General features: G+C 55.9%; 2 protein-coding genes and 2 pseudogenes across 3 annotated transcripts in view; 1 reads left to right on the plus strand and 3 right to left on the minus strand.

The window, feature by feature from the left end:
• Positions 1 to 390: 390 nt before the first annotated feature.
• Positions 391 to 21,405, minus strand: part of LOC119716545 (uncharacterized) — a 79,558-nt gene continuing 58,543 nt past the window's right edge. The window contains exons 7-13 of one of the 2 annotated variants that reach the window (XM_072032820.1): positions 4,899 to 5,017; positions 4,043 to 4,163; positions 3,722 to 3,845; positions 3,474 to 3,620; positions 2,930 to 3,108; positions 2,494 to 2,622; positions 391 to 2,164 (exon numbers count right to left, since the gene is read on the minus strand). In XM_072032820.1, the coding sequence (XP_071888921.1) occupies positions 2,062 to 2,164; positions 2,494 to 2,622; positions 2,930 to 3,108; positions 3,474 to 3,620; positions 3,722 to 3,845; positions 4,043 to 4,161 (801 nt within the window). In that variant the 5' untranslated portion in view covers positions 4,162 to 4,163; positions 4,899 to 5,017 and the 3' untranslated portion in view covers positions 391 to 2,061. Of the gene's footprint in view, positions 2,165 to 2,493; positions 2,623 to 2,929; positions 3,109 to 3,473; positions 3,621 to 3,721; positions 3,846 to 4,042; positions 4,693 to 4,898; positions 5,018 to 21,405 lie in introns of those variants that run through there. The other variant, XM_038177468.2, reaches the window with a different exon arrangement.
• LOC119717100 (intraflagellar transport protein 20 homolog pseudogene) lies at positions 6,649 to 7,191 on the minus strand (annotated as a pseudogene).
• Positions 9,339 to 15,885, plus strand: LOC119716549 (uncharacterized). Its single transcript, XM_072032813.1, has 3 exons — positions 9,339 to 11,520; positions 12,123 to 14,981; positions 15,154 to 15,885. Exons 1-3 carry the CDS (start codon positions 11,452 to 11,454, stop codon positions 15,406 to 15,408), a joined length of 3,183 nt encoding a protein of 1,060 aa, XP_071888914.1. The 5' UTR covers positions 9,339 to 11,451; the 3' UTR covers positions 15,409 to 15,885.
• Positions 19,310 to 21,274, minus strand: LOC113844444 (dynein light chain 1, cytoplasmic-like; annotated as a pseudogene).

Here is a 21,405-nt window from a genome sequence, read left to right on the forward strand (position 1 = left end):
CTTGCCCAGACATCCTGGGGGGAAGCCCTGGCCGCAACAAGTGAGCGGGGGGCATGCAGAAGCCCCTCACAAATGCTGACGAAAAACAGGGCCCTCAAAGTGAGAGGCAACCCTGCAAGACTTGGAGCAAAGAGGCACTGCCTGTCCAGACAGCACGAAGTTTCCTTCAGCACAAAGAAGAAAGGCCTCTTGGCTCTAGATGCCGCCCGACACCACTGGCAGCCGTGCTGGGGACAGCCCAAGGCCTCAGCCAGCTTGTGGCGCGGGGGGCAGGCAGAACTGCCAAATGGCCGCCAGGGCTGTCAGAGGGCGGGGCTGGAGCCACCCTGTCAGGGAGCAGCTTTTCTCTCTCTCTCCCTGCACTCAGGGAGCACTTTCCTGTAGATCCCCTTTCCTGTAGGGCCACAGCTGAGCCGAGCATGCCAGCACTGAGAAGGAAACTCTCTCCTTTCAGTCCCATACAATCCTCGAGAGTGCCCCAGGGGGTGTGCAAGGTGATCCATTTGGGTGTGGGAAGGAAATGCTAGAACTGCCATTCGTTTATTCATGAAATCTCGAAAGGGAATAAGGAAGAAGGAATGCTTCACGAGTGTTTAATATAGAGCTTGTGCCTGGCACCCTCCCTCAGTGTCTCCATGTGTCAGATGGCCACGTCGCACGTGGTCTGTGAGGGACGAGCGTGTGCTCCACAACACGGAGGTTTTCTCCGTGGCACCCTCACTCGGTCACAAGCTTTCAGCATTATGTGACGTAGCAGATTACATGGGCCGGGTTCAGTAGACTTCAGGATGATGTGCTTAAAGGGGATTTGAGGAAATCAGTTCAAAGGATGCCTATAGATTGGGATCTCTAAGGCCAAAGGCAGCAATTCAGCAAGAGGTATTCCACCCAAGTGGAATTGACAGCAACTTGCATCAAGGCTGCCTGATGAGGGACCAAAGTCCCCGAAAGTTTTAGGAGGAGAGAATGAAAACGGTGAGAGCATGTGAGAGAAAGAGAGCTCTTCACTCTCTTGTATGAGTGATGTGACCAAAAAAATCAACTTGTCCTTCAGTTTTGTGCTGTGCAGATTTAAAGTCCCTGGGATAGGCTTTGGCCCTGCTGGCTTTCCTTCCTTTCTCCCAAGTTTCAAACTCTCTCTCTCTCTCTGTTTTTTGGCAATGTGCAGACCCGAGAGTTCATGGAAAAGCCGTTTCCCAAAAAGAGGCTCTTAACTTCAAAGCTCCCTTGGCAGCAGTACCAGCAGGGAAGGAAGACTTGTTGCTAATTCTGGGCTGAGTGAGGAGTGAGGGCAGGTGCTTGATGCCTTTTTTTTTTTTTTTCCCTGGGACCAAAGGGAAGGTTGCAGTGAGCCGTTACCTTGGAAGTTCCACCCTGGAAGGATCAAGAGCTCCCAGCTCTTCCCAGCTCTCCAGGCACAGGCAGGATCTGATGCTGGATCCTAAGGGCACCTGGCTTTCAGCAAGGGAGAATCAGCAGCCTCAGCTAGGAGGCCTTCGTGGCTGTCTTGGGAGGCCACGAGTGGTGCTACTTGAACTGCTTAACAGTCCCACAAAAATTGTGAGGTGGATTATTGAGGGAACAGAGCATCTCTGCTATGAAGAGAGGCTGGGAGAGCTGGGACTGTTTAGCCTGGAGAAGAGAAAGCTCAGGGGGGATCAGTGGATAACTGCATGCCTGCGGGCAGGGTGCAAAGGCAATGGAGCCAGGCTCATTTCAGTGGAGCCCAATGACAGGACAGGAGGCGATGGGCACAGAAGCAAACACAGTGGCTTCCACCTGAACCTAACCTCAGGATCCATTTCTGTAGTGTGTGGGTGAGCGAGTCCTCTCACGGGTTCTCCAGTGAGGCTGTAGAGTCTCCCTCCTCAAGGGGAGACACTTGAAAGCCATCTCCACAGGACATGCTCCTTGGACACTGGTGCTGGGTAGCAATGTTTGAGCAGGGGGTTGGCCAAGCTGACCTCTTCAGGTACCTTCCAACCTCAACCATTCTGTGTTTCTGTGAAATCAGAACACTACAAAGCCCATGCTGGTCCTTCCAGCAGGAAGCAACAGACTTTATTGGGCTAGCAGCTGCTCCCAGCTGCGAGGGGTCCTCGCTGGTTTCCCTGATGCTTTTGTCATCTTTGGCATTGGAAGCACAGGGATTTTCTCACCAACGCTAGGGAGAGAAAAAGAAAGGGTTCAAGTTTCTGTTCCAGTGAGAGCAGCGGAGTGACACTCCCTGCTCCCTTCAGCCCCAGTCCTGTGCAGAGTGCATATGCAGGAGTCCCAAGGCTCTGTGTGGCCTTGCGGGGGCCCCTCGAGTCCCAGCCAGTGACAGGGAATCTACGCAGCGCCAGGCCGAGGCGCTGTGTGAGGCCGGGCTGGAGACCTTTGGCCAAGCAGCTACGGAAGGCCAGGGCAAGGGTTCTCGTGAGCCTGGGGGCCTCATTGCCCAAGGAAGGGGCTGTTGCTAGTGGAATGAAGGCTGTTGCAGGAGAGGTTTACCAAATCAGAAGATCCTCTGCAGAATTTCCAGGGATGTCGACAGCTCTGCTCTTGGTCTTGTCTTTCTGCAGGACCTCTTTTCTCTTCACCAGCTGTTTCCTCACCCGCACACTCCGCACTGAAAGGCAGCTGCAGCAACAGAGAAAATAAACTCTCAGGTGGGCTCTGAAGGTCCCCACCTCTGGCTGCCCAAAAGCAGGGAGCACAGCCTCCTTCCATTGTGGGTGCGTCACTGTCAGCTGCAGGGGAGCTTTAGGACTTTGGGTCGGCAGGGGGACAGCTGGAGGCAGGGCCTCTCCACGGTCATTCCCTCCGTGAAGCAGCCAGGGGATGGAGAGCCAAAGCCCAGAGCTGAGCAACCCACATGCTGGATCCCTCGGGCAGCCTGCTGCAGCTCAGCTTTTCCTGGCCTTTTTGGGTGCTGGCCCACACTTACTTGGCACTCAGTTTGCTCAGAGGAGCTGCCTCAGCCTTCTTCTCCGGCGGGTGAGGGACGAGGACATGCTGCTGTTTCATGTCCACTGGCACCATCTGCAGAGACTTTTTCAGTTCCACAAGTGCCATGGAGGATGCACTCTCTGTCTGAAGCCTCTGCATTTCCATCTGCGTCTTCTGCTACAGGAGAAGAAGAAAGAAGGAACATTTTTAGATGGGGGTGCTAACGTGGGAGCTGTCCCATGGCAGTGGGGCAGTCGTCCCCTCAGGGTTTCCCCAGGCTCAGGGCAGTTTCCCTGCAGCCTGCTTTCTCTCAGAAAGGCAGCATGAAAGGGTCAGCCTCTGAAACTAAGGGCAAGAACACTTTCACTGCAGTGGGCTTTGGAGGAGCCCTCCCCTTCAAAATATAAAACAAGGCTCAGAAAGGGCAGATTTTTCTCTTGGAGAGAAGCTTCCTTGCAGAGCTAAGAGGGGAAGAGTGTTCACATGGCCCCCTGAGAGAAGAGAAAGGTTCTTTCTGGAGTGCTTGAAAGCACTTGGCATACCCAGATACTCTCTCTCCCGTTTGTTTTGCCACGAGCCTTGCACTGTGCCCACATGTTCTGTCTCTCCCATTCTTTCTTCAGCTGCTCCTCAACCAACAATGCCTGCAGAGTTTTCTCATCTTCTTGCCGGTACAGGCAGCGTATTTCCTACAGGAGAGAAGGGCATGCAACGATCAGAGAAACATCAAATCTCCACAAAGGTAACCCGTGAAACAACCCGGCAATGGGCACACAGATCCAGTGGCTACCTGTCCTGCTCTCCGTTGACCTTCACAGGCAGGGGCTTGATTTTGGGGCCAGGCTGCAGCACAGTGCTTGCCCTTCCCCTCTTCTGCCATCTTTGAGTTGCTCTCCTGACTTGCTGTTGGCATTCTGCAAGCACACATGAGGAGGATTTGCTGCTAGAGATTTTGCTCAACAACCAGGTGCCCAGCGAGGAAACAGCAGTTGGTGGGACATGTGTTGGGACCTCTGTAAAGTTCACTAAGTCCCTGAGCCAAGGAATGCCGCTCAATGACTCAAGGACAAGAGCCCAGGGGCTGCCTCCTCCAGTTCCCCCCAAGCCTTACCTGGGTGAAGGCACTTTTTCCCCTGCAGCCTGGCCCAGATATGCCTCCCCTTTCATCTTGGAGAGTCTGGATAGAGAGAGACTCTGGGGTGTGAGCAGCTGGCTCTTAATAGGAGGCATCCCTGTAAGGAGGAAACGAGAAGGCTCGTCAGTGCTGCTCCTTGGTGGCCACACAAAGAGGCAGGGAATGAGCCTCCCTGCTGGATCCGGTGCTACTTGTAAAAGGCAGAGCAAGCTGGGAGATGGGTTGGCCGAGAAGGGAGTCTCCTTGGCCACTGGCATTTCACGGGTGGGGATGGGAGTCATCTGCACAGGACATGCTCCTTGGACACTGGTGCTGGGTTGCCCAGTTTGAGCAGGGGTTTGGCCAAGCTGACGTCTTCAGGTAGCTCCCATCCTAAAACCATTCTGTGTTCTGTGAAATCGGCACACTACGAAGCCCGTGCTGGTCCCTCCAGCAGGAAGTAACAGTCTTTATTGGGCTCGCAACTGCTCAGGTGGGGATGGGAGTCCTGGGACTCCCTGCTGCCACTGTACCCCACATTCTACCTTTGGACACATCTCATCCAGAGTGGGGCTTTCAGTAGACAGGAGCTCCAGGAGGCCAGCGTGGAAGAGGCCTGAGCACTGTCGAATGCTACGGGAAGCTCTGGGCTGCCCTGCCATTCTGGTTCCTACGAAGGCCCAGCAGAGCTACTGCCGCAGGGAACTGGGGTCAGAGGAGGGGCCTCATCCTGTGCAAAGCGCAGCCTTCCAGCTTTGTCTCTGTACCCCTTGCCCTCAGGAGGACATTCAGAAGGGAAGGGCAGAGAGGTCTCCCAGGGGCTGTCACTCCCAAGAGCCCGCTCTCACATTACCTCTTCTGGTAGACTCTCCCTCCACACTTGTGTCTCCCTTCTTCTCCAAAGCAGAACCCTTGGGTGCTTGGAGAGACCCTTCCCCTGCAGCTCTTCCCCGAGGTATGTAGAGCCCAATCCTGGAAGAAAGACCCAGGCAGTGTGACTCCAGGGCACCACATTCTAGGGCTGTAGGGTGCTGGTCCTGGTGCCAGCGTCTGAGAGGGGCTTGCTATGGGCTGGGCAGGGAATAGACATCCTCCCAGCCCTTGGTACACAAAGAGAATGCCCCCAAAACAAGCAAGAATCGGTGTGGAGTGGAGGAGGAACCAGTGCTTGGAGAAGTCTCCCTCCAGCTCCTCCCTGAGCACTGGGCAAGCCCTGGCACTGCTGACCTTCCAGAGAGGAGCTGAAAAGCTGCCAAAACTCTCAGCCGAGGGCTGCAGAAGCAATGCACCCACGTGGAAAAGATGATGACACCTCGAGAAGCTGGATGTGAGACCATGCTTTTTCTCTTCGATGTGGCCAAATCCGTTGTGCTTAACCTCTGCAGGAGAGACAGTCATGGGTGAGACCATGGCCAGGAAGGGATGCCCTTGCCAACGAAGGCATCGCGGCTGCTCAGGCAGAAAGCAGCCCGCAGGCAGAGCTTGCAGGGCTTAGTGTTCACCCCTCCTTTACGAGCAGCACAAGCTGCCCAGCAAGTGCCTGCACCCGGCAAATCACTGCCTGGCTTTGTGCAGGGGCCAGACTCCTGTGCCTCATCAGGAGACGCGTCTGATCCAGAAGGAGAAGTCCCTCCCAACGGCCTCTCGGGGCATTTCCCAGGAGCCCTGGGCTGTGCTGGTGCAGTGAGAAACTTACAGTGAGGTGGCATTTCAACAGCTGGCCGTTGCTATTCAGGTTGTGAACAAAGTCGGAGGAAAAGTGCATTTGGACTCTGCTCTTGCGGAAGACCAGACGGCCGATGTCCTTGAAGATGAAATCAACAGCCTGCTTCTTTGCAAGGGTGTAGGAGAGAAAGAGCAGGGTCTCCTGAATGCAGCGCTGCACGGTGTTGAATGCTACGGGAAGCAGGTTGGCGTGGTCTGCACCACTCTTTCTCCTGAGATCAACGACACAGAGAGGAGCACTGAGAGCAAAACTCTGCCTGAGCTTTTATTCCCAGCAGAAGGCAGCTGCAGATGAGCTGAGGCTGGGGGCAGGGTGTGGTGGGGCATCTGAATTCCTGGGGCACTGTCCTGTTCCTTTCAGTGATGTCAGCGTACAGCTCCGAGCGCCCTCCTGGTGCTGGCAGCTGGGCGCTGCTACTCCCACTCTTCTGCGATGAAGCTGCAGCACAAAGCACTGCGCAGAGCCCGAAGCGCCTGTCTCCTAATGTGGGCGGGCCGTGGCTGGTGTGCCGGGGCTTGTGTGAGGTCATGGATGCCTGTGGGAGACAGAGAGGTGTAGGTTAGGGCCTGAGCGGGTGATGGGCAAGCCCCTGCCTTCCCCCTGCACCAGCACCCAAGGGGAGGGGTGGCCCAGGACCAGCCAGCCCCCCTGCGTTTTCCTAGCCCTTGCTCCTGCTCGCTGCTCTGAACAGGCCCATCCAAAAGTCCCTGGGACGGCTCTTGTTTCTGGGACGTTGCTGGCTTGTCTGCTGGTGTATCTTTGGTGCAGGAAGACTGCGCTTGGCCTCCCTGCTTGGTAAAAACGTCAAAAGAAATTTGAAATTTAACAGGCCGGCAACCAAAGGCCATGCGTTGTTTGTGAAGCATCAGATAGATTGTGAACCTGGATTACATTACTCACTCAGTGGGGAAACAGGGGAGGGTCCTGTCATCAAAAGGTATATAAACTGTGTTTTGGAACTAGTAGGCACGCTCTCCTGCTTGTGGGGCGCCCGCCATTGCAATCGCAAATAAATTACTACTTCATACTCTATTCGGTACCTTTCCAACTGCATCTTTTTCTCAGCTATTAGAGCCTGAAGTTGCTGCTCCTGAGCTTCTCTCTGCTTTGCTATAGACTTCAGCAAGTTTCGTGCACCAATGGCCTTCATCTTCTCGCTTTCCGCAGCCTTGGCCAGCTGGTCCACCAGCTCGATCAGGCCGCCCACCGTCTTCTGGAACTCCGCGATCCTGTCCACGAAGGCCTTGCACTCCTCGCGGAGCTGCGCCGTCTGCTGCGCCACCTCGGGCTGCAGGACACGCAGCTTGTTCAGCTCGTCGAAGTGCAGCCCCGCCGCGCCCAGCGCCGCCTGCGCCATGGCCCCGCCGGGCCCCCCCCGGCCCCTCCCGGCCCCCTCCCGGCCCCGGCTGCCACGGCCGCAGCACGCGGTGGCCGCGGGGAGGAGGCGGCGGTGGCTCACCGGCTTGAGGCGCTCGCATAACCCTGACCTCGCGGCGTGGAGAGAGATCTGAGGTCACAGGTTCGAGACGCAGCATGGGGGTGCAACGTTCCTCCTTTTTAGAAGACTCTCTGCGTTCTAAACGACCTGAATCTCTATACCATTTTTTCAAGCATTCTGCCAGTTTTTGAGGATTTTGCCATTGTTCAGGGGTGAATTTCCAAAACACTGGGGGTGCCAATTGCTCTAGATGCCTGCCCATATCCACCCATACTCCCTGCCACCCACAACTATACTGCCTCCGGGCAGATCTCCGGATGAGCTTCCTAAGTAGTTGTTTAACTTTAAGCAGGATCTGAAGTGCATTCAGGAGGCAGAACAACGAGACTATGGTGGTCTGAGTATCCCAAGAATATTCAATATCTTGGAGAGCTATTGTGACAAGCTCAGGGGATAAGAGGGTGGTGAAGGAGGAAGGCAGAGTGATCCAGGAGGATACAGGGGTGGTGAAGGAGAAAGGGAGAGTAATCAAGTAAGAAAAAATATCTTCCCCTTTCCCCTCCACAGATTGACTCTCTAATGGAGAAAAACAATAGGTATAATTGCTAATAGTTCCCAAGATACTGTTTCCAAAGTACAGAGTCCACAATGTTACTGAGTATAAATACCAAGTTAGAGTCATGACCAGATATCTTATCGTCTCATAAGCCATTGCTATAACACTCAGTACCATAATGATCTGAAACCAGGGCCCGGAGAGGATAAACAACACTACAGAGAGCAAATATGGAAAATAATGTACTATAATACTCAATTTGGAAAACAGGCGCAGCAGAGTTGAGATTAAAACAATCAGCATCATGACAAGTGACTATTAAGCAGGTCTAATCCTTACACCAATTTTAGTTTAACACACTCTGGTCAGATCTGCCGTTATCGCAACCTTTCGAGCCCCACGTTGGGCGCCAAAAAGACTGTTGTGGTTTAACCCGGCCGGCAGCTAAACACCACGCAGCCGTTCGCTCACCCTCCCCCCTCCCTCTCTGGGACGGGGGAGAGAAATGGAAAGTGAAGCCCGTGAGTTGAGATAAAGACAATTTAATAAGACAGGAAAATAATAATAACAAAAATAATAATAACAATAATAATAATAATGATACAATGGTGATAATATAAAAGTAATAATAGTATGTACAAACAAGTGATGCACAATGCAATTGCTCACCACTCGCTGACCGATGCCCAGCCTAACCCTGAGCAGTCCGGCCCCCTTCCCCCGGCTAGCCACCCCTATATATTGTTTAGCATGACGTCAGATGGTATGGAATACCCCTTTGGCTAGTTTGGGTCACCTGTCCTGGGTCTGTCCCCTCCCAGCTCTTACTGCACCCCCAGCCTGCCCATTGGCAGGACAGAGCAAAAGGCTGAGATGTCCTTGGCTTAGTATAAGCACTGCTCTGCAACAATTAAAGCATCGGTGTGTTATCAGCACTCTTCTCATCCTAAGCCAAAACACAGCATTCCACCAGCTACTAGGAAGAAAATTAATTCTAACTGAAACCAGGACATCTATATAAACTGTGTTTTGGAACTAGTAGGCACGCTCTCCTGCTTGTGGGGCGCCCGCCATTGCAATCGCAAATAAATTACTACTTCAGTGAGATCCTCGCCCGAGCCTAAGTTATTGGCTACGGAGTGTTTCTCACATAGGGCAGCTCATCCAGCAGCGTGGGCAGGGAGGCCTGAGTGGCACCATCAACAGCGTCTTGCTGCTCCTCCTCTGACATGCCCGCATTCTTGATGCCTGCCTTTCAGACAGTCGCGGTTGCCTCCAGGGCTCCGCTCACGCCGCCACTGCTCCGCTTTGGGGGGATTTGCTTCCAGGGCCTGAGAAAGCTGGGGATGCAATCTCCCACCACGTGCACAGGCACTTTGCAGCGAACAGGGAACACAGCCAATACCAGCAGCCCTGTTGGCCTGTTGTGGTTTGACTCAGGTGGGCAGCCGAGCTCCACCACAACCGCTCTCTCACTCCCCCTCTCCTCAAAGAGGCAGGGGGAGAAAATACAACACAGAGAACTCGAGGTTTGAGGTGAGAAAGGATTAATTAAAGGGAAAGGGAATGGGGAGGAAAAAAAGAAACAAGAGAAACAATAAGTCAGTGCGGAAGCACAGAGAGAGGGAAAAAAAATATTCTCTACTTCCCATCAACGAGCGATGTTCGGCCACGTCCTGGGAAGCAGGGCCTCAAAACGCATAGTGGTTGTTCAGGAGGAACAGCCCCCTCCCCCAGGAGAGCCCCCCTTTTTATTGCTGAGTGTGACATCAGGTGTTATGGAATATCCCTTTGGTTGGTTTAGGTCAGCTGCCCTGGCAATGTCCCCTCCCCATCGCTTGCCCACCCCCAGCCTGCTGGCTCTTGGGGGCTTGGAAGGAGTCCTGATGCCGTGCCAGCACTACGCAGCAACAGACACAACACTTGAGCGATATCAGTGCTGCTCCAGCTACGAGTGCAGAGCACAGCACTGTGTGGGCTGCTGCAGGGAAAAGCTGACTCCAGCTCAGACAGACCCAACACAAGTACTGTTTCTGAGAAGCTTCTTAGCTCCTCTCGTAGTGCCTGGACTGCGTGCAGAGTGTTATTTTCTAGTTCTCCAGTGAGTGAAATTCCCTGGTTCGGTTTCCTAGAGGATTATCTGGAGTCCTCGTAATTCTGCGTGCGGTCTCAGGGGGGCTTTGGCGTTGTGGGTCTTCAATAATAGGTACATGTGGAATTATTGCCCCCAGGGTGCAAGCTGCCTTCCAGCCAAGGGGCAGCACCTTCCTGCATTTATTGCCGCAGAGCCAGTACTACCCCTTGCCATTCGGGACAGGCCATCCCCTTACAGGATTCTCATGTTGTATCTGCTGTACAACAACTTCTACTGTTACTGTTACAAGTGTTACTCTAGAGTGAGGAGTCACTCCCTTCACAGCAATACTTTGTCTCAAGCAGATCCAATACTTTGTCTCAAGCACATACACTTACACATATACTTCCTTGCTGGTGCAGCTCCTGCTGCCTCGGCTGCAATGTTAGGGTTAGAGGGAGCATAACTTGATTCCTCCTGCGGAAAAGGAGTCTTATTGTTTACCTGTAAACTTGAAGCGGGAATTTTCATCGGACCTGTGTTGTGGCCAAAGGAGCAAAGTTCCTTTTAATGGCTTTTCAGGCCAGACAATTGGACAATATCTAACCTGTGCTTTTTTATCCTTTTCCCTAGTTTTGGGGTTGTTTTTCCAATTCCCTTCCTTTCTCCCCAAAGGACTAGCTTTACGCACAATTCCGAGGATTGTGCTTCTGAAGATCTCCAAGGATGGAGACGCCACAGCCTCTCTGGGCAACCTGTTCCAGCAAAGACGCCCTTGTGTTACCAACACTGTTTCAAAGCATAGGACCTGCTTCAGCAGCCAGAGAAGCTGCGGGCTAAACAGCAGCATGGCACAGCTGTGGCTCTGCTGCTGAAAGCTTCTCCACAGCTTGCTCTTAAAGCAAGGAGCAGGGAATCTTCCTGCGGCTGCCCAGGGCTTTCCTCTCACAGCCCCACCAGAGCCTGCCTCAAGCCACCTCTCTGCCAGCTCCACCGCCTCCCTGGCGCCCGCCTTCTCTGGGAGCACTTCACAGTGCCTAGAGCCACAGGCCTCTGGCTGCCCGGACACGGGAGGAATCCCTGCTCCTGCTCCTGCTCCTGCTCCAGCTGCACTGCCAGGGCTGCCTGATGGGCGTCCAAGCTCGAGTGCAGTCTCTGCTGATATGTGGGCAGTCAGGCAAAAGAGCCAGGAAGCTTACGCGGACGACCGAGCAGAGCATCTCCTGGCAGAGCAGGTAACGAGCACTTGATGGGAGCAGTTAGGGAGCTAAGCTGACTCCCCTGAGAAAGACTGAGCTGGGGCTGAGCCGGGGGCACTGGCTGGAGGGAGACAGAGGTGCCTGCCAATGCAGACCCTGCTGTGGGTGTGTGAGACGGTGTCCCTGGGGTGTCTGCCAGAATATGGGCTTGAGGGCCCCATGGCAACCACCGGAGCATTGTGATGCGTACCCAAAGGCCATTGTGACACGGAGGGGTACCCACGGCAACGGTGTCCCTTATAAAGCCCGAGCCCCGGGCTGCCCACTCACTCTCAGGAGAGCAGCTCTGTCAGGAGGCAGCAGCTCCCCTGGGTGCCCGTTGGAGTTCTTGGTCAGAGGACCTGGAGCATAGCATGGAGCAGCAGAATAAGGATGACTCCCAGCCCGCTGAAGGGCAGCGGAGCGTGCAGGAGCGGCGCCAGGTGAGGCTCAGGGAGCGAGACAGGGACAGCAGCGTGATGGGATGGCACGGAGAGCACCAGGATGAGGAGAACGGTGCTGGAGCGAGCCGGCCAGCTGGCCCTGAGCCCCTCGGACCTGGACACAGTTGTTCCCAAACCTGGGGTTTCTCCATGAAGAGCCCACCCCAAGGACAGCCAAAGCCCACGTGGCCCTGGCAGTTCTGTGCCCAGAGGCACAAAGAGCAGCGTGGCCTAATTCAACCTGGCTGTGCACAGCCAGGAGCTGCCTCCACCGTCCCTCCATGCGGACAGGCTGCCAGTGCGGTCGTGCCCAGAGAGCGTGCGTCACACTGGCAACTGCCACACGGAGTCGGGAGCCCCAGGAGGGGTCGGTCGAACATCGTTGGCAGCCCTGGCAGCCTGCGATGAGCAGGCAGCACTTGCAGGAGGAGACAGGCAGGGCATTACCCTGGCAGGCTGAGCCCCGCTCTGCATGGGCAGCTGCCAGGGCGTGCCGGGGGCTGCTGCAGGGCAGCTCACAGCAGCACTTCTAGGGGGTACACTGAGCGGAATGGCAGAAATGGCCCAAGTAACTTGGCCTTTCTCCTTGCCTTCTCTTGCAGATGGAGAAGAAGCCGCAAGACATCAAGACACTGCCTCACCGTGGGGTGAGGCAGGCCGAGAGAATCCAGCTGCCAGCCCTGCCGCCTTTGCCAAGGCAGGCAGCGACTCAGGCAGCAGCACCCAAGCAAGTGCCTGCGGCACAGGCATCATCGCCTGAAAGGGCCACTTGCAAGCTGCCCCCTCTGCAAGCAGCAACCTCTGCTTCTTCAGGGGGAGGAAGGGCAAAGTCATTGGGAACAGAGGCCCGCAGCCAGCAAGAGCTTTTGCCACCTCTTCCCTGCATCTCTGGCAACAGGGACAGGGCAGTGAGGGCAGAGAGGCGGGAACGTGGCCCACACAGCCCTGTGGACCCTGACGAGGACGTGGGCAATGAAATACGGTCCTTCGTGTCCACTGTCATAACAAAAGCTCTAGCCTGCAATGAGGGAGCCAGCAGCAAGGCAAGGCTTTCTCCCTCAGGCAGAGGTCCCGGGACCAAAGGCCCCAGAACACCACCTCTCACCACAGCAGCGGACCAAAACTGGAGGAGTCGGCACTCATCCAAAAGCAGCCTTGCATCCCCTACCGAAGAAATGGAAGACGCAATAAAGGCCTTTGTCTCCACTGCAATAAGAAATGGCCTTGCCTGGAACCAGGGAGCCATGAGGGAGGCAAGGCTTCCTCCCGTGGGCAGACCTCCCACGAGCAAAGGACACAAAACACCACCTCAGCCCGCAAGTGGGCCCCAGAATTTAAAGAAGAGCTGGCACCATGCCCCACACAGCCCTGCAGACTCTTGCACGGCACTGCGGGACACAGCACACTCCCGCGTGTCTGAAGTGCTGGAGAAGACACAAAAAAACTGGGAACACGGCCAACGATCAGCAGCACTTGGGGACCTGGCACAAACGGGGTGCAAATTGAGAGCAACAAGTTCAGCCGGGGTCCAGACCGACCTGGAGAGGACGTGGACGACTTCTCTGCCAGGGCCTGATTCCCGGGTACGCGCAGGAGCAAGGGCTTCCAGCAGAGACCCTGCAGCAGCTAGCCCAGGCCAGGGTAAGAAGCAAAAACAACAGAGAGAGAAACACGTCAAACCCAGGCAGGGGACAGGAAACGAGGGGACAAGCCAAGGCAAGGGCAGGAAGGAGAGCAGTCCTGGGGGATGGGATGAAGAGGAGGAGATCGTCATCATCAACTCCTGGATCAACCCCAGGTTCGCCAGCCTCTTAACAGACCCACAGGACGTTCCCCAGGAAGAGGGCAGCGCAGCCAGCAGTGTGGACAGGGAGGCAGCAGAAGAAGCAAAACACCCAGCAAGCGCCTCTCCTGGCTCGCTGCAAACCACGGACACTGCCCCATCAGCTGCTCCCCAGGAAGAAATTCCTGGGGAAGAGAGGCACAGCACGCCTCTCACTTCAACAACAGCAGCCCAGAGCAGGCCAGCAAGTCCTCCAGCAGCCCCTGCTCTGGAAGATGAGGGACACAGGACGCCTCCCCTGACACGTGGGGCTCCACAGTCAAAACCATCAGCCTTTCCAAGCCCCAGTGAGCACAGCACTGAGGTGATGGTTGAGAGCCAGGGACGTGCCCGACATGCCTCCAGTGCCTGTGATGAAGAGCTGGATGAAGGAGTCAAGACCGACCTTTCCACAGTCCTACGCTGTGCTGTAGCCATGAGCCAGGGAGCCGTGAGCAAGGCACCAAGTGCTCCCTCGGCCACAGGACCCAGCGTGCCTCCTCCCACAGCAGAGCCTGCAGAATCTACATCCTCAGCATCTGCCTTGGCTGGAGCACTGGGGGACCTGGCACACACGGGAAGCACAGGGAGAGCAACGAGATCAGCCGGGGTCCAGACAGACGTGGAGAGGAGGCGGACCACTGCTCTGCCAGGGCCTGATTCCCGGGTATGCGCAGGAGCAAGGGCTTCCAGCAGAGACCTTGCAGCAGCTAGCCCAGGCCAGGGTAAGAAGAAAATACAACAGAGAGAGAAACACGTCAAACCCAGGCAGGGGACAGGCAACGAGGGGACAAGCCAAGGCCGGGGCAGGAAAGAGAGCAGTCCTGGGGGATGCGATGAAGAGGAGGGGATCGTCATCCTCAACTCCTGGATCAACCCCAGGTTCGCCAGCATCTTCACAGACCCACAGGACGTTCCCCAGGAAGAGGGCAGCGCAGCCAGCAGTGTGGACAGGGAGGCTGCAGCACAAGAAGCAGAACATCCAGCATGTGCCTCTCCTGGCTCGCTGCAAACCACGGACACTGCCCCATCAGCTGCTCCCCTGGAAGAAGGTCCACGGGAAGAGAGGCACAGTACGCCTCTCACAACAGCACTGGCACAGAGCAGGCCAGCAAGTCCTCCAGCAGCCCCTGCTCTGGAAGATGAGGGACACAGAGCACCTCCCCTGACACGTGGGGCTCAACAGTCGAAGCCATCAGCCTGTGCAAGCCCCAGTGAGCACAGCGCTGCCGTGATGGTGGAGAGCCAGGGACGTGCCCGACATGCCTGCAGTGTCTCTGATGAAGAGCTGGATGAAAGAGTTGACACCATCGTGGCTGCAGTCCTACTCCACTCTGTAGCCATCATCCAGGGAGCCCCAAGCAAGGCAGCAAGTGCTCCCTGGGTCACAGTGCCCAGGGTGCCTCCTCCCACACCAGAGCCTGCAGAATGTACATCCTCGGCCTCTGCCTTGGCCGGAGGCCCTGTGGGGGAGGCCAATGAAGCCCCTCTCGCTGCAGCAGCAGCGCCACAAGAAGAAGGCGGAGAAGGGGCTTCTCCTTTGGCTGCAGAGCCTCTCCAGGAGCCCAGCAGAGATTTCCGCCCAGCAGCAGCTGACAAAGCAGGAGCAGCAGCCAGTCCCTTGGTTCCTGGGCACCAGGTAAGCACAGCACGTGCCGTGGGCACCAGGCATCCAGGGCAGCCCCAGGCAGAAGCAGTGCGTGGGATATGCATGCCGGGAGCTGCCTGCCGCTCTGCATTTCCACATGGCCCAGGCACAAGGGCTGACATCCCTTTCCTCAGCTGCCCATGCTGTTCTTCTCCCCATGCAGGTGGCCATCGAGCAGGGAGGCCAAGCGCAGTCCTCCTCCTGCACCAAAGATACGACAGCAGATGAGCCAGCAACATCCCAGACACAAGCACCATCCCAGGATCTGTTGGCCGGCCCTGTTCAGCGCAGCGAGCAGCAGCAAGCACAAGGTTGGCAGCACCACGCGCAGCGGGGCTGGCTGGTCCTGGGCCACCCCTTCCCGGGGAAAGGCCTTGGAGGGGGGGACAGGCTCGCCCAGCACCCGCTCAGGCCCTAACCTACACCTCTGTGTCCCCCACAGGCATCCATGACCTCGCACAAGCCCCGGCACGCCAGCCACGGCCCTCCCGCATCAGGAGGGCACTTCGCGCGCTGCGCAGGGCTTTCCGCTGCAGCTGCATCACAGGACAGCGAGAGTAGCCGCGCCCGGCTGTGCCAGTACCAGGAGGATGCTCAGAGCTGGCAGCTGGCCCTCAGGAAGCTTTGCAGCGCCCACGGAAGCATCACTGCGAGGCAGAGGACAGCGCCCCAGGAATTCAGATGCCCCACCACATCCTGCCCCCAGCCTCAGCTCAGCTGCGGCTGCTTTCTGCTCTGAATAAAACTCAGGCAGACTTTTGCCTCCAGTGCTCCTCTCTGTGCCGTTGATCTCAGGGGAAAGAGTGGTGCAGGCCATGCCAGCCTGGCACCCGGGCCCAGTACAGAAGTACAGAATCATAGAATCTACCACTGAACCGTGTCCCTCGGCACCAGATCTGCACGGCTTACGAATGCCTCCAGGGATGGTGACTCAACTACTTCCCTGGGCAGCCTGTTCCAATGCTTCACAACCCTTTTGTTGAAGACTTTTTGCCTAAACCTAAACCTAAATCCACCTAAACCTCCCGCGGCCCCACTTTTTCCTCTTCTCCTACCGCCTGTTGCTTGGGAGATGGGACTGACCCCCACCGCACTACAACCTTCTCTGAGGTCCTTGTACACAGTGATAAGGTCTCCCCCAAGCCTCCTTTCCTCTAGGCTACATAACCCCAGCTCCCTCAGCACTCCTCACACGACTTGCTCCCTGGGCCCTTCGGCTGCTCCTTTCCCCTTCCTTGGACATGCTCCAGGAGCTCCATGTCCTTCCTGCAGTGAGGGCCCCAAAACTGAACAGGGTATTCATGGCGCGACCTCACCAGAGCTGAGTACAGGGGGAGAATCAGGTTCACAAACCACGCGATGCTTACTACTATACCATATATGTACAATTTTATTTGACCAACCTTTATTTTCCCCTCTTCCTTTTTTTTTTTTTAATTATTTTTTTCTTCATCTCTCGTGACTAGAAGGCCCGTGATTTATTTATTTATTTATTTGTTTGTTACTGATTTTTGCCCTGTTTCTCCTGCTTTTCTTAGTTATCCTCCTCATTTTGCAACTGTGGGACATTCCCCTTATCTGCTTAAAATACTTCACATGGTATGCTACTGCCATGCCCGCACAATCCCTTTTGAAAATGCAAGGTTAGTGGAATTTTCCACTGCAAGAACCTGACGTGCTGTCAGCAGCCTGCAAGCTCTCCTGATGTGCTGTCAGCAGCCTGCAAGCACACAAGGGGAGGAAGTGCTGCAACAGCCGTTGCTCACCAAGCAGCTGCCCAGCAAGGAAAAGACAGTCAGTAGGACATGTGTCAGGACACTTTTCCTGCCGATGCGGCCAAATTCACCTGAGAAAGAAACAGGAAAAGTCTCTTTCTTTCTTATGTGGGACTCCGGGAAGACAGGCAAAGTTCTCCGAGAACTGAAAAGTGGGCTTCTTTACCTGGAGGAGCTCAAAGCAAAAAACAAGAGCAGCCCCACTTTAATAAGGAAGGAGGCACCCAGCCCAGGTACTAAGACACGCTGAAAAGCAAGAAAGGAGGAGCAGTATTTCTGGCACTGGAAATGCAGCGCGGGGCTTCCCCAACAAAGAAGATGGGCCCTTGTGCTTTGGCCACTGCTCATGGGAAGGTGCCAGATGGCGTCACTGCGGAGAGCCCTGGAGATGGCCTCAGTGTCTGGGAGCTTCCCAGCTCCCTCCTTTTTGCCCCCTGCAGAAGAGCTGGGCTAGGAAGAGCACAGCCAACACCCTCAGCTCAGGAAAAACCCTCCACGGGGTTCCCAACTAATAGGGAAAGCCTTGAGAACCGGCTCCGGCTACATGCTGGCTTGCCCACTCGGGCCACAGGCAACGCACAAGCGCCAGGCAGTACGCATCCCGTCCTTCTGCTGGAGCTGGGCTCTTCTGTTGTGCATATTGCCAGAGCAGCAAGGGGCCCCTGGCACACCTGCACTTTGCAGGCTACCGCTGGGGCGTTTCTTCTGCTTGAGGAGGCGGGCTGTGGGGTGGCAGCTGCAGGAGGGAGCAGGCTACGAGGGCAGGACGAAGCTGCAAAGCCCACCTTGTTCAGTGCGAACTGCCTGTGCACGTGGTGGGGTATTGCATCCCCAACGTGCCCAGCCCCTGGAAAGCAAATGCCCCAAATCCCCTTTCAGCCGTGCCCTGGGGACGGCAACAAGGCCGCCAATGCCATGCTGCAGGCTGGCACGGCCTGCAGATGCCAGGCTGCCAAGCCCAACGTGCGGCCGCCACGCAGGCGCCAGCTGCCAGAGGCTTCAGGAAGGTTCCAGAAACAGCGGCAGCAGCCCGCGCAGGGGCAGCCGCAAGTGCAGGAGCCGCTCCTGGGCTCTGGGCTCAGCGGCAGACGCCTGCCCCTGCAGGGAACAAGGCCCACCCAGAGCCTGCCCAGCGGCATGGGCCTTGCCCAGACATCCTGGGGCGAAGCCCTGGCCGCAACAAGTGAGCGGGGGGCATGCAGAAGCCCCTCACAAATGCTGACGAAAAACAGGGCTCACAAAGTGAGAGGCAACCCTGCAAGACTTGGAGCAAAGAGGCACTGCCTCTCCAGACAGCACAAAGTTCCCTTCAGCACAAAGAAAAGGAAAGGCCTCTTGGCTCTAGATGCCGCCCAGCATCGCTGGCAGCCGTGCTGCGGACAGGCCAAGGCCTCAGCCAGCTTGTGGCGCGGGGGGCAGGCAGAACTGCCAAATGGCCGCCAGGGCTGTCAGAGGGTGGGGCTGGAGCCGCCCTGTCAAGGAGCAGCTTTTCTCTCTCTCTCCCTGCACTCAGGGAGTTTCCTTCCTGTAGGGCCACAACTGAGCTGAGCAACCCAGGACTGAGAATAAAATTCTCTCGTTTCTGTCCCATACAAGCCTCGAGTACATCCCACAAAGTGTGTGCGGTGACCCATTTGGGTGTGGGAAGAAAATTCTAGAATTGCCATTTATTTCTTTCTTAAATCATGAAAAGAAATAAGAAAGAAGCAATGTACAGTCTACAGAAGAGCCTGCAGACTGTACATCCTCAGCCTCTGCCTTGGCTGGAGGCCCTGTGGGGGAGGCCAATGAAGCCCCTCTCGCTGCAGCAGCAGCGCCACAAGAAGAAGGTGGAGAAGGGGCTTCTCCTTTGGCTGCAGAGCCTCTCCGGGAGCCCAGCACAGATCTCCGCCCAGCAGCAGCTGACGAAGCAGGAGCAGCAGCCGGTCCCTTGGTTCCTGGGCACCAGGTAAGCACAGCACGTGCCGTGGGCACCAGGCATCCAGTGAAGCCCCAGGCAGAAGCAGTGCTTTGGGTGTGCGTGCCAGGAGCTGCCTGCTGCTCTGCATTTCCACATGGCCCAGGCACAAGGGCTGACATCCCTTTCCTCAGCTGCCCGTGCTCTTCCTCTCCCCATGCAGGTGGCCATCGAGCAGGGAGGCCAAGCGCAGTCCTCCTCCTGCACCAAAGATATGCCAGCCGATGAGCCAGCAACATCCCAGACACAAGCACCATCCCAGGATCTGTTGGCCGGGCCTGTTCAGTGCAGCGAGCAGCAGCAAGCACAAGGTTGGCAGCACCACGCGCAGCGGGGCTGGCTGGTCCTGGGCCACCCCTTCCCGGGGAAAGGCCTTGGAGGGGGGGGACAGGCTCGCCCAGCACCCGCTCAGGCCCTAACCTACACCTCTGTGTCCCCCACAGGCACCCTTGATCTCACACAAGCCCCGGCACGCAAGCCACTGCCCTCCCGCATCAGGAGGGCACTTCGTGCTCTGCGCAGGGCTTTCTGCTGCAGCTGCATCACAGGACAGCGAGAGTAGCCGCGCCCGGCTGTGCCAGTACCAGGAGGGCGCTCGGTGCTGGATGCTGGCATCACTGATAGGAACAGGACAGTGCCCCAGGAATTCAGATGCCCCACCACATCCTACCCCCAGCCTCAGCTCAGCTGTGGCTGCTTTCTGCTCAGAATAAAAGCTCAGGCAGACTTTTTTTACTTTGCAGTAACTTGCATTTTCTTCTCGCTTCTCTTGCAGATGGAGAAGAAGCCGCAAGACATCAAGACACTGCCTCACCGTGGGCAGTGTCTTGATGTCTGTCACCGTGGGGTGAGGCAGGCCGGGAGAATCCAGCTGCCAGCCCTGCCGCCTTTGCCAAGGCAGGCAGCGACTCAGGCAGCAGCACCCAAGCACGTGCCTGCGGCACAGGCTGAAGAGGAAGACGTTGTCATCCTCAACTCCTGGATCAAGCCCAGGTTCCCCAGCCTCTGCGAGGAACCACAATCCTTTCCCCACAAATAGGGCAGCTCATCCAGCAGCGTGGGCAGGGAGGCCTGAGTGGCACCATTAACAGCTGCTTCTCCTCTGACATGTCCGCATTCTTGATGCCTGCCTTTCAGACTGTCGCGGTTGCTTTCAGGGCTCCGCTCCTGACGCCACCGTTCCGGTTTTGGGGGATTTGCTACCAGGGCCTGGGAAAGTTGGGGATGCAGTACCTCTGGGTTAGGTTTTGGGCTCTGGGTTTGCCTTGTTCCCTGCAGGGGCAGGCGTCTGCCCCTGAGCCCACAGCCCAGGAGCGGCTCCTGCACTCGCGGCTGCCCCTGCGCGGGCTGCTGCCGCTGCTTCTGGAACCTTCCTGCAGCCTCTGGCAGCTGGCACCTGCTTGGCAGCCTGGGATCTGTGGGCTGTGCCCGCCCATGGAAATGAAAATTGTTCTAAAGGAAAAGAAATTTGTTAAACAGGTCCTAACCCTCGTGAACCCATGTTGGCTGGGAGAAATGACTGCACTGTCCCCCAGGTGCTCTTCAATAACTTCAAGGATAATCTTCTCCCTAATTTTAGCAGGCACTGACCTGACACTGACAAGCCTGTAATTACCGGGGTCTTCTTTTTGCCCTTCTTGAAAATTGGTACAACTTTTGCCAGCTGCCGTTCTACTGGGACCTCTCCAGATTGCCAAGACCATAGAAAAATAACTGAGAGAGGTCCCGCGATGATGTCAGCCAGCTCTCCAAGCACTCTGGGATGAATCTCATCCGGATGCATGGACTTGTATGGATCCAAATCTTTTAATTTCAACATTTTAAATTGGGGCTTGGCGTTTATTTTCCAAACCCAATTTCCAAGAGGCATCAGCAGAAAAAGAAAGCGTTCGGGCTTTGTGACAGCATAGCCGTGTTTCTTAGTGTATCCAGCAATACAAGAAAATAAAAAGAGGAGATGTTTGGAACAGGAAGAACAAAACACCGCCGGTACTCACATAACACAAGCTGAAATGAGGCAACACTGTAGATGGCTAGAGAACTCTGAGAGTCCAAACTCCTCCAAAAGCTCTACTAGCAAAGATGAAACCTTTGAGAAAAATAAATAAATAAATACAAGGAAGACTTTTTTTTTTTTTTGTATTTTTCCTTCTTATATCCACAATGTAAGACCTTCTGCTATAGCATAGTCCCTGCCATTGCCCTTGAAGACCAAGGTTTGTTTCCTCAGGAAGGCTGAAGTAACCAGCCATAGGAGCCAGCAAAGTCCTGTAACCAGATGCAAGTGTCAGTGGGAGTCCGTGGTTCTAACCAGACTCGAAAAGAATAGCAACTTGGCTGAGCTAGAAGTAGGTGAAGTGCGTGCTCTCAGGAGTCACGTAGCTGCCGCAGTTCCCTCCTGTGTTGCAGTGCCAAGTGGGATTCTATTTCTTGTCAAATTCCTTCCCGATGTGCACAGCAATGCCCTTCTCGATGTGCTTCGCCAAGGTCTGAGTGGCGCAATCAACAGCATCTTGCTGCTCCTCCTCTGACATGCCCGCATTCTTGATGCCTGCCTTTCAGACAGTCGCGGTTGCCTCCAGGGCTCCGCTCGTGACACCACTGCTCCGCTTTGGGGGGATTTGCTTCCAGGGCCTGAGAAAGCTGGGGATGCAATCTCCCACCACGTGCACAGGCACTTTGC

The sequence above is a fragment of the Anas platyrhynchos genome, chromosome 1, assembly GCF_047663525.1.
Source record: "Anas platyrhynchos isolate ZD024472 breed Pekin duck chromosome 1, IASCAAS_PekinDuck_T2T, whole genome shotgun sequence".
Taxonomy (NCBI): Eukaryota; Metazoa; Chordata; class Aves; order Anseriformes; family Anatidae; genus Anas; species Anas platyrhynchos.

Coding starts and splice junctions, on each gene's coding strand:
- LOC119716549 (XM_072032813.1), top strand. CDS start 11,452: ATGGAGCAGCAGAATAAGGATGACTCCCAGCCCGCTGAAGGGCAGCGG. Junction 11,521..12,122: donor GCGTGCAGGAGCGGCGCCAG/GTGAGGCTCAGG, acceptor CTTCTCTTGCAG/ATGGAGAAGAAGCCGCAAGA. Junction 14,982..15,153: donor CCTTGGTTCCTGGGCACCAG/GTAAGCACAGCA, acceptor CTCCCCATGCAG/GTGGCCATCGAGCAGGGAGG.